General features: G+C 43.0%; 1 protein-coding gene across 1 annotated transcript in view; it reads left to right on the forward strand.

Annotated features, from left to right (window-relative positions):
- Positions 1 to 412: 412 nt before the first annotated feature.
- The window catches only part of CCDC195 (coiled-coil domain containing 195), a 60826-nt gene continuing 48585 nt past the window's right edge, over positions 413 to 12653 (forward strand). Inside the window, exon 1 of the mRNA XM_086944857.1 lies at positions 413 to 755. Coding sequence (XP_086800983.1) covers positions 413 to 755 — 343 coding nt within the window. The remainder of the gene's footprint in view (positions 756 to 12653) is intronic.

Raw genomic sequence — 12653 nt, forward strand, 5'->3', positions numbered from 1 at the left:
AATGACCGTGCCCTTTTTACACTTTTACTAATAGAGAGTTGGATGTTTCGAGCAGATGTGTAAAGTCGTGTAAGAGTATGTAAAAAAGTACTCCTGTTGAAGTACAACTCCCCCTACCCATAAATGCTTGTGTGAATCGGCCGAGAAGTGTTACAAAAAACGTGCGCGTTGAATCAGCTGCTGGCACCGGGTGCAAGTTGACACCAGACCACATGAAATATTCATGGCTGGTGTCTGAACACTTAATGCAGGCTCACTTGCTGATGACAGACACCGCCGGCCCGGCCGCGGAGCATCTATTGTGTCAGAGGCCTTAAGTACAGGATGGTCCCCCCCAATTTTAGGAGTCCGCAGCTACAGAAAAGGGTGGCCGGCCGCTGGGGCGTCGCTGGGAGCCTCGGGTGGTGAAGGGATGGAGGGAGACACGCACCTGATGCAGGTTATCAGGGACATGCGCAGCCAGATCAACAAACTGGAGAGGGAAAACCAGGCCCTGAAAGAGGAGCGGGGCTCGGGCTCCTCTCAGACTGAGCGGCCGGATCCAGCGAGCGAGCTCAAGGGTCCGGGGAGAAGGCAGGCCTCGTGTGGGGATCTCTCGATGAGCAGACTTCCGAGGGACGGGATGCGGGAGCCGAAGGAGGTTGGTTGGAGCCCCTCCAGCGCCCAAGCGGAAGAGACACCCCCCACCAACCACATGCGCAGGACAGTGTCCGCCAGCGCAGCACTGGGGCTGCAGGAGCCGCAGAGAGGCACAGGTAACTGGCTGCACACAGAGGTTGCAGGAAAGCTACCATTTGGAGAGCTGAGGTCGAAGTGCATTAAAAAGAGTATGGAAACTGTGACGCTTTGCTAAGAGGGGTTAGGGCGGTTGAGAGTGCTGGCGGGATCAATGGTGTCAGGGCTTTAAGTGGGATGAAAAAACTAGGGGGTCTCTCGAAGGGATGTGGCCATTGTAATTAGGGGCGTGTTTTTAAAACACTTATGCTAAAAATCTGTGCTTCGCATAGGGTGCCGCCCGACTTGTTATTTTCTTGTGTCTGTCATTGCTTCCAGATATGTGATGCAACAATTAACATCATACCTACAACAAGTAAGGACTATTGGCTTTGTCAATGGTTATTAGTTGCAGAAGATAAATAAGCTGCAACTATGGCTTGTATATAATATTGACAAAGTTTCCAGTTAAAGCCCAGGTGACCCTACCACAATGTTGCTGCTCCTGAGTTTCAAAAAGAGAAGGGAAATCCAAAGAGAAAATGACTCTTTAAAGGATTTCCCTTACCCTACAACTCACCTGGCATGACGTCATGATGTAACTTCTCCAGAAGTGAGCAGTGTGAGCATTGCACATCGAAGTGCCTGTTGTCTCTTTCGGGCTGCGCCCAGGCACTTTTTTCCGGACTGCAGTGACAGCAAACTGCTGTCACTGCAATCCGAAAAAAACAGACCGCCTGTGTCTGGGCTCTAAATAGAGCCCGATAGAGACCCGTTTCGAGGTCCCCTGAAAAAAACTGCTGGTGCTCAGACCCCTTGAGTCCCGGCCCACTTAAAGCCCTGAATGGTGTGGCTACAAAAGCAAAATATTATGTGACATTTTTTTGCTACTTCACATTCAGGTAACTACATGTAAAATAACTCGCACCTTAAATGAAAAAGAAATGCAAGTTAAGTTAATCAGTCGGAAATGCACTATTGTAGATTAGGAAACCTCTATTCGTTTTATTGCACATAATTGAATCCTGGTGGGTGCACGGGAGAATAGTGACTTGTGAATGTTTAGTGCTAAAAGGTCCCAGTCTGTGGCAGAGTGCACTGTGGTGTAACAAAAGTTTAAGGGCCCCCTCCAATGTACAGGGAGGGCCCCCTGCTCCGGATTTTATCCGGAGTGCTCACATCTGAGTACTGTGCTGAGGGGGGCCCCTGCAGCTGGGGGCCCCGCCGCACGGCAGGGGATTGCGGCGGCCTATGTTACGCCCCTATGTACATGTGTAAAGTCATTACTTTAAACTTGCATCACACAGTATAAGATAGGCTGTTAAATAATGCGCAAAAAGGTGAGAGATAAAAAAAGTGCTTCCAAAATATCGATTTTAGTAATATCCAGACAGTTTGGAGTACAATTGTCCTTTAAAAACACACACTTTACAGCTCAGCTTGTAACTCCCATGCACCACGACTCCAAAAGAATTAATCTTTGTCATCATGAAGCTTCAAGTGATCCCAGTAGTTAAAGCCAACACCAGCCTCCAAGCTCTCTTTACATTTGCAGATTAATGAGTTGCGCACATTTACATTTCTTTTAGGCAAACGGGCACACTGGCAAGAAAACGTGTTTAGCTGTCTGCCCCTCCTCGGTTACACAGCACAGGAGACTCTCTGCCTTCAGGGCCGGACTGGGAACCAAAACCGGCCCTGGCAAAGTGCTCGGCCACCCCCAAACCCCCCCCCTGGTGTTGGGGGTGCCGCCGAGCTCTTTGCACAGGGACGGTTTTCGGCCGATTTTGTTACAGGGCCGATGATTTATGATGCAAAAACGGCCCTGTAACAAAATCGGCCCCCAGGGGCCCAAAACCGGCCTCCACCCGTGCGGCGCACTGGGGGATTGCCCGGTGCCTGCTATGGCCAGTCCGGCCTAGTCTGCCTTCCACTTCAGCTGAAGCATTTCAACTCTCGGGCGGTTGTCTTGTTCCAAAAAGTAGGGGAACTGTTTTTTCTTAACTTAAAAAGGTATAGGCACATCATGCCCCTTAAATCCCGCCCTCTACGACTGCTTTTCGGGGAGGAATGATGCCAGACAATGTCAGATATGTTGCAACATTACATGAAAATTATGCAATTTTTGTCAAACTGTATTTGCTATGAAAAATCATTAGAAACTGTATGAGGAGAAAAAAGTCCCCCAAGACTTTTCCTCTGAGAACCTGTCTCCAGCTTACAAAAAAGATGAAAGTTTCTGTGCCATGCAAAATTCAAGAATTTTGCGAGTTTACTAGGCGTAAAATATTTAGTCTGAGTTTAGCATTGATTGAGCTGTACAAAGTTGCATTTATTTTTTTTAAATAACTTTATTGAAGGTTGATGCAAAAGTTGGAACTTTGTGAAGTGTGCAACGTTTTTCACTTTGCTACTGCTTCAGAAAATTAATTATGAGGCAGTTTGCGAGACACTGGTCATTTTAAACACCAACAAAATCATTCCCAATACGAAATGTATTCAAGAAAACCATTATTTTGCTGGGAAATGCCTATTTGTATATAAAATCTTTGCACGGGTAAATCGTGCAGAGAACAATTCTGCAAACATTAGCCTTTGTGCAATGAAAAGCTTTGCTGAAGGTAAAATCACAGAGATAAATTCTGCATAGGTTTTCCGGTGGCATACAATTTAACATCTTTAAAAGCTTCCAAACAATCACAATATCTTATAATTCACTGATACTATCAATATATAAAAAGATATCGCCAAATAAATTAACACTCCTTGTTTTTATTTTCAGGCACTTTTAAAGATTTCCCAACTGCAAATATTACCTCCAGTGAGTGAATGTATAGAGTATAAAAACCGACAAACCTTAGACGTTCTAACGTCAAATTCTATAGTGGGTGAATGTAAAGAAAGCAGGTCCAGAATGTTCCTTATGTGCTCTCTTACACTGGCAGCCCACTTCAACTCGCTATTTAAAAGCTAATTTTTACAAAAACGGGACATTGTATCCACTCCATCCAGCAGCAGCCTATCCCAAAATCTTACCAACAGCTTCCTTGAGGTGAAGCACCAGGAGATCAGTTTTAATTCTCTCCTTATTGCTTACACCATTGATGATTGAGCGTGCCTTAAAAGTCTCTTCAAGCACTGACTTTCCCGCTTATTCGAGTCCTGGTATCCACTCATATACAACATTTCTGTTCCATGAGTATATTTTGTTTGCACCATGGACATAAAAGCTTGTAAAGCCAGGACCATATCAGGACCTTCAAAATCCCTGTAAAACCTTCCTATCCCTAATACACATGGGAGTGCTTGTGTTTTAACAAATTTGAAATACAATCTTCAAACTAAAATTGACCCAAAATTCAATACAAGGTTTGGTGCAAGCATCTAATTTCCTTTGCAGTTCTATTTATGTCAAATCCATAATTACCAAATCATCAGCATTTAGCAGACAGGGTATATGTCTTCCTCCCATTTTTGGAGCGAACGCCCAGACAATTGACAAGATTAGAGGTAACGCCATTAAATAAAGAGCGAATAAGGTGGGGGCCAATAAGGGCCCTGCAGTAGCCTATCCTTAAAAGATATTTATTTGGACATCTGTCCTTCTTGATTTAATTTGACTCTTGTCCAATTGCCCTTCGCAAATTCCTTCAGGATATCTATTATTCCGGGAATTTTAAAGTTTTGTAACTGCTCCTACAATATCGCCTAATTTGCCAAAGCAAAAGCTGCCTTAAAATCAACAACACAACAGAATACATTACTGCAGTATCCATTTCTTAGTTGTCAACCAAAGACTTAAGCAAATGGTCTATAGTCAAGTGACCTTTGCCCATTCACTCCTCAAGGTGGCTACGTTTGGAGTTTAGAGAACACTTTTAAAACCACATGTGTCAGGCTAATAAGTCTATCGCTCGTAGGGTCATGTGAAATGGCTTTCTTTCTTAAATATGGATTTTATTATTGCCACTTTCCATCTTTCAGGCATGACACCAGAGGTCACTACTGCTTTAAATACATGACAAAAAAGTGAAGCCCACTAGTCACTGTTTACCTTAATAATCACTGATGGAAAATGACCTGGGCCTGCTGCTCTAGTGAGTCTAACCCCCAGATTCATCATGGTCATGTTTTGCGAGTCCTTAATAGAGAATTTTAAGGATTCGCTATTAAGACTCGCAAAACGGGATGCATGTAGAAATCGCAATATTTTATGCGATTTCTACTGCTTCCTTATTTGCGATTCGCTAATTGCTAATCGCAAATAAGGAATGGCTTTCCCATTCATTCCTATGGGCCTAAAGGCCCATAGGAATGAATGGGGAGTAATTCCTTATTTGCGATTCGCAATTAGCGAATCGCAAATAAGGAAGCAATTTCAAGGGTGCCAGGGTGTCCAAAGGACACCCTGTAGCACCCCTGAAATGGTAATGTACACTGGTGTTGCGCACACACATGTCCAAAGGACATGTGTGTGTGTAACATACAACTTAGAAAAATGCACTAAAGTGCATTTTTTTAAAGTTTTTGCTATTTACCACGTAGTTAGACTTCGCGGTAAATAGCGGCCCCAGATTGCGAATTCGCAATTTTCAAATGGTTCATGAATTGCATTTAAGGAATTTCGAATTGAGATTCCTTAAATGCAATTAATCGCAATTTAGCGATTTCTAGAATTGCGATTTTTGCATTTGGGATGATGAATCCCAAATGCAAAAATAGCGCTCGCAAAGGGGCAGATTCTCAGAATCTGGCCCTTTGCGAGTCGATTTCGGCTTGATGAATCTACTTGTTAATGCCACAATCACCTCTTCAATCTTTTTGACTGAGATACTCTTTAAAAAGCCATCATCATATTTATACTCTACTATGGGTTGATCTCTATATCCCTTACTGTATTACTGTTCAAGAAAATCTGTCCACTGATTCACCATTCAGTTTACCATGGTCTGCTCAACTCTTACGCCATCTTCCACTAGTTTCCAAAAATTCCTGGCATCTTTAGAGGGAATCACCACTGGCATCATTACAATTTCCCCTTATCAAATTCCTTTTTTATTAATTATCTTCTTTCCTTTTTGATCCTAACTAATTCTTCCTTGTGATTTACATCTATGGGCTGATTCCTTCCAGATCTCATTCTTCTCAATTTACTCTTTAAGTTCTGACACTGAGTGTCGAACCATATTAGGTCTTTCTTTCTCTGGTTTTATTTTAGTTTACGCATACCTTTTACATTCTTATAGTCTACCTTCAAGCAAGATACCATCCTTGACGGATGTACGTTATAATATTTGTAGGCGCTGCCCCTTGTCTGTCAAAATCTATCTGTATTTATAATAGTGCAACTTGATCAATTTGCTTCTCTTCAAGGCAGACTATAACCACTTCTGGTGCATTCAACCCGAAGAGGGACTCAAGATCTTATACCTTCAATGATATGCTTAGCATGGGTGGGTACACAGAGCTGAATCAAATGCTCACACACGCATATGATACATTTGGCATGGCTGTGCCTGATGTTGAACTGGATTAACACTGCACCAAGGCGCAACATGTACATTTCTCAAGGCACTACTCAGCACAGACCCCTGATATAATCATTGAATGTAACATGATTACCCGAGTACCACTAGAGATTGCATAAGGGAAGGTAACAGTAGCCACCCTAGAGAACCCAATCTGGTAAGCTGCACCAAATGTGCTTGAACATTTTTAGGTACATTCATGGGGTATGTCCTGCTGGCCTCACCCATGGCTCCACTTTAAGATAAACCACTCTTTCCACTAACTCCTCATCCCAACAGTCATATCACAAATGACCTGAATTAGTATGGGGGGCCAATTTTAAAATGGCATGTTTATTTCACTACAAGACATCATCGAGATGGGTAATACAAGCTCCCTACATGTATTGATGTTTTTAAATTGAGAGCCTCTACTCCGTCATTACTCTAGACCAATCCAGAGAAACCGCCTCTGGTGATCCCTTTGACGGATGCCCTCACCACACCAAATAAATGCAATTTGGCCATCCAGTTACTCAGATAGTTAGAAGCTAGAACTACATTCTGAAGAGGGCTGAAATGGGATCTGGGTAGATCCCTAATGAACAAGGAATGGACGGACAGCTACTCGCAGACTGGGGATATATCACACACTGGCAAGTGTTGCCTGCTTCATCCCTCATTTCTTTTACAGGACATGTCATACTCCGCAGCAACTGTTCCATATGGGGCTTTGTGGACATTTCAGATGTGATAGCTGCGGGACAGACAGAGATGGTTTCATAAGTTTATCATGGGCAAGCCCAAATATGACAGTCATTGGATGAAAGTGTAACAAGAACTATCCCAAATGATAAATATAGTGTTGCAACCATCTGTCCTGACACCATTACTATGGTTTGTGAAAGAAATGCCTTAGAGCACTTGTAAACCAAGGGCCCAAGCACTACTAGCGAAGAGAGATGGAGTGATAAAATGGGAGAGAGGTCCCTGCCCAATCACTGATAGATGGGTAAAAGATCTGATACACTGCAATGAAAATATGAAGCTACACTCCCCATTGCAGCCCCCAACTCAACTGTGTGAACTACAGACATTTGGGGCCCCTTGCAGGCTTACCTACAGAGCTGCAATACTGATGCATCACATTTGTGGATCCTGAATATTGACTAGAGAATATTGTGGGATACTAACTTCGTAGACAGATTAACGTGCATCAAAATATGTGTAGATTTTCTTATATATCTAACCCCAAATAAATGTACTTTGCTGTATATATAGTCTACACACACACACATACATCTTCAAGGTAATAGGTGTTGAGTTAAGAATAGTAAATATATACTTTCCTATACATATTTTGTCCATAATATTAGAAGACTTTGAAAGGATGTCCCCCTGGAACTTCTGGTTTGTTATGAGCAGGATGTGTTTAGGATTGTAGGTCATTTGGTATATACAGATGCTATATGTATCGACTCTCACTCGAATCTTCATATTCTGGTGATCTCAGGACCCATAGGGATAAATAGGGGTTTTCGTTAATGCTGTTGTACCTCACCTTTGCTCTTTTTCCCTAATTATTTTCTTATGTATTTAGGGTTCCAGTGATTAAGACAATCAGACCTCTTGTTTTTAACAAGATCACAATATTAACTTTCATAAATAATGTTGCGGTTTGCCAAATGTGTGAGGTAGCATTAGCCGCAAGCATTCATGAAACTGCTGAGGTTTGGCCCAATTTCGAGTTATCATCTTAAAGCTGAAAATTTTAAATTATAACTGGTGAAGGTGCTCTTCCAGCACATTGTACAGATGTACAATTGATTGATTCCAATGCTTATCTCAGTTTTTTGTATATGTGCATGTAAATTAATATTACAATCCTATTTTGATATTATTGTATAAAATACTACACAAATTCCCACCCAAGACCATCCAGATCTGCTGCAATCAATGTAAGAACAGTGAGGCCCTTAGCATCATCAGATTTACTCTGCAACAGCTTATTTCCCAAACTGGCCCTCCACTTTCATATTTCTTATTTAATTAAGCAAACCTCCTGCCCTACCATTGATGTTACATCCACAGTCCTCATTAAGTTTACTACTCTTTGTTACTTATTCAGCCATTGCTTGTTATTATAAAGTAGAGGTAATAGTGGAGACGCACACACCTTCAGCTTTTGTATAATCTTCATCCTTTGCCTCTATACACTCCAGTATATGTTACCCCTCCCAGGCCGCCTATTATTTGCAAGTTCAGTTAGTTTTCTACCATCGAAGTCCAGGTTGCTAGGTCCTCTATCATCCCATTGCCAGATCTTGTAAGTTCCAAATGCTTCTTCTCAGCCCAGATCCACTCCCAAATGTGTACTTGAGGCCTTCAGGGTTAAAGCCAATGGATCACTATTTGCAGTTTGACCAATATCACCCCCAGGGTGCTGAATTTTATATCGCGTTTTACCTTTGATTCAGTTATGGCAAAGAACCAACAATGTTTGTTTGCTTGTGCATGTTGGAGCGTTTCCTGTTGTAGGATGCAATTTCGCAAACACACCTGTCCAAAACGCATCTATCTCTTGACTGGTCCATAACATGTGATGAAAGACTTCCTCAATGGGTGTGCCCCCTGAATCTTGAATCAACAATACCGATGGGACAGACTATAATGGACAGAATATCAAAAATATAATACATACAGGATAAGAAGTCTAGATTTTCTATACATATCCACATACATATACCTGTGCGTTATATATCTATCTTCAAAGTACGTAGATGTGGTATTATGAACAGTGAATCTGTACTACCCAATGTGCACTTACCTTTCGATAGTCTGCCCCTCCACATTGTGTCCTCAATAGTAGTATGCCAATATATTGTTTGTGTTAATATTCACTAGTACAACCCCTCTGTGGCACCACACCATGGATATATTGCTGATCTACACAGATAGTTTGCCATGTTTTAATGGACTGAAATAAATCCTGTGTAAGTAGTTAAACTGCAACAATCTGAACCTAGCATTGCTTGATATGTTTTGTAACCTGCAAGCACTGCCTTTAGCAGTATTTCTCTGTTATGGGCTCTAGATAGTCCTTCTTCCCGCTTTGCTCCTGTTCTCTGGTCTGCTTTCATGGTCTTATACAAGATATCTACATCTCTCTCTCCCTTCGCTAAAAGTATCAGAAAGGCTATTGTTTCAGTAATCTGTGGGCATCAGAGAACTATTTCCAAACATCTCTCTCAGTCTGTGAAAGACTAGCGTATTTAAGGAATGAACCCAGTATCAATCTGTACCAAGGTAATTACCTTGTCATTGATGTATACATCCTCACTGTTTCACACCCACCAACCCTCCGTTATGTACTGAATGATTTGTTCAACAGGTCCATGTTTGGTGTGAACAGAGGTCTGCATAGTATTTTTCTTATCATTTCCTCTGAGACAGGGACAATCTTTCTCAACATACAGGGTCACCTGGTAGGTATATTTTATCATCATAAGCGGTTGTCGATATGTGAACCGTTAATGCTACCTCAGTAGCAATTTTTCCACTGTGTTCAACCACCACACTGCATGCTGAAGTTGTGTTGCCATGTCCTATATTTCGAAGTCAGGTGGTCCCAAGCTGCCCTTCTCCCAGCCCATCATCAAAGTATCTAATTTAACTGTGCTACGCCTGCCTGCTCCCTACAAGGAGTCTACTAAATTAATTCTAGGAACAATCTCTCTCGGGAACTGGGAACATCGAGTCCCGCTCTGTATACAGGCATCGTTGTAGAAACACCATCTTGGTCAATCACCCCGGACCCATAACAGAGTCTCTGAGTGTTCCAGAACTGTATTAATCCTCTCAATCCTATCAGCACTATTCCCATACTGTCTATGTAATGTTCCTAATCTCTTAGGATGCGTCCACCGTAGGGCCACAGTTTAGGTTTATCCCAATTTGCATGTAATCCCGAAATTCTCTGCAGTATTCCCACTCTTGCAGCAGCACTGGCACCAATTCTTTCGGTTTGGACCGGCATATCAGTGGTTCATCTGCAAATTTGAATAGTATGTGCATGACTGATCCTGCTACTATGCCCCACTCACTACAACCAAGTGGCTCCACGGCCAATGCAAACAGCAGTAGTGAGAGGGGACAGCCCTATTGCGTCCCATTCTAGACCATCAAAAACCTGATATTATTTGACCCGTCCTTACACTAGACGTTGACTTTGTGCATAAAAGCTGTATCGAGCTCAGCTATTTCTACCAAAATCCCATTGTTTTCAGTAATTGCAGCATACGGTCCCAATCTGTGCTATCAAATGTTTTCCTTCATTTAGGTGCATCCTGGGCAAAGTGCTTGTCCGCTGTTGCCATTGACTGTAGAACATGCTTGAGCATCCACAGATTCTGGTAAATCTAAAATTAGTACATTGAGTTAGGTAACGATAAACATCTGTTATTCAGCACCAAGATACCCTGGGGTGAACGTGTCCTTTAGAAATACACACGTTATGTTATTCTGTGTGGTGGCCATATGTGGCAGGAAACCACGTTGGTCCATGTTTGTGATGGTTTCTATTAGCCTGACCAGTTTGTCTGCCAGGGCTCAACTGAGTATTTGTATCTCTGTGTTGACTAAAGACAATGGGCAGTACGACGTGCAGACTGTCGGTTCTCTACTTGGTTTTAGTATTGTAACAATTATAGCCTGTCTCATAGTGTTACAGTATTTGTGTTCTTCTAGAAAGACCTCTAGAACTCTTGCTGTATGTATGGTTGGGAAGTTTTGGTACAAATCCAGCAAAAAAACGTCTGCTTCCAGAATGTTCTCCTTTTACAAATCCCCTATTGCACCCGCCAATTTATCCTTGGTTAGCAGAGCATCCAGTTCTTCCATTGTTCCCCTTGAAGCCTGGGAAGTGCAATCCAATGTAGAAAAGAGGCTACTTCTGCATTGTCCTACTGCTGTGGTCTTGTTTAGACCTATTTTAATTGTTCACGCAGCGTGTCTTGTTCACCCCTATCTGTGTGACCGCTTAGTCACCACAACTTCCCTTCAGCTCAAGTGTCACTGTGTGTGGCCCCCTCTTTTTGATAGCTAAGCCAGAAGCCGTCCTGGAATGTCTACCTCGCTGTAGACTTTTGGCTATGTGTGACTCAAATGCAAATGTAAATGCCAGCATTTGTAAAACGCACAGCTACCTCCGGAGAGGTGTCCAGGCACTGGGGGCCATCGGGAAGATTAAGCAAGCTATTGCCCAGAGTCACATTGTGCTGGACTAGCCTGCCGCCGGAGCCGGAGATCGAACCGTGAACCCTGTGGTCCAGAGTCAGGCACCCTGGCCACACCTCTTCCTCAATGCATCCCAGGTTTCACCAAGTTGGCTTTTAGCCTCTATAAGCTCCATCTGCTTCTGTTGGTCATTAACCACCAGTGTTTCCAATCTTGTAAGCACCTCTTCCTGTGTGGTGAGTATGCCCTCCCGCTGGAACCTTGCACCATATAGTTTAGTCAAACATTAGTCACTTAACATCACCTTTAGTGCATCCTGTTCTACTGCTCTACTGGTCTCTGTGCCCCAGACATTCTCTGAGTATGTGTGATTATATCCTTGACCTCGCCCAGGAGTGCACTATCTTACAATGCCTCAGGTTTCAAGCACCACATAGGTATATAAGTTCAGTACCTCCCCCTGTTAGTAATCTTAATGGAGGCGAGAATCTACTGATATAATCCACCCCTTCGTACCTGTACAATCCCGCCTGAGTTATCAGAATGCACCCAAATCTGCTAGAGTTGTCATGCGTCACCCAGGAGAAGAATATATCCTGGCCATCAGGTGTGAGTCCATCCAAATGTTGACCAGGTCCATCTTTTCCACTAGCCCCTGCAGTGATTAAGTCACCCTGGGCTTTGTTCCATTTCTCGGAGGGTGAAAGTGCACCATCCAACGCACAAATCATGTGCCCTGCCCACAACATGGCAGGACTCTCTCCCATGCTTTCTAATAAAGACAGCAGTCATCGATATTCGTGTCGGGTTATTTTCATGATGCGTATCTCTCTTCCACTCAGGAGCCCTTATTTAAGGACATACCTCAATTCTAAATCTGCCCCTGTGTACCTGTGCAATAATACCCTGGGACCTCCCCTGATGTCACCCTTTACATGTACGTGCAACTCGTTTTTGAATAGGTCTGACCAGCGACTTTCTGCGTATTTTTTCCTTTTCCATTACTTAGTTAAAGGCTTTAAGTGGGCCGGGTCCTGTTGGGTCTGAGCACCTAATAAAAAAAGCACCTGAAACAGGCCACTTTCGGGCTCTTTATCTAGCCCATTAATTTACTCCGCTGAAAAAAAGGATATTGCAGCAGGTAGGACGGAGATAGTAAACCTTTTCCTGAGCGACAGGCAGGGGCGGCTGGTGACA

The sequence above is a fragment of the Lissotriton vulgaris genome, chromosome 11, assembly GCF_964263255.1.
Source record: "Lissotriton vulgaris chromosome 11, aLisVul1.2, whole genome shotgun sequence".
Lineage (NCBI taxonomy): Eukaryota > Metazoa > Chordata > Amphibia > Caudata > Salamandridae > Lissotriton > Lissotriton vulgaris.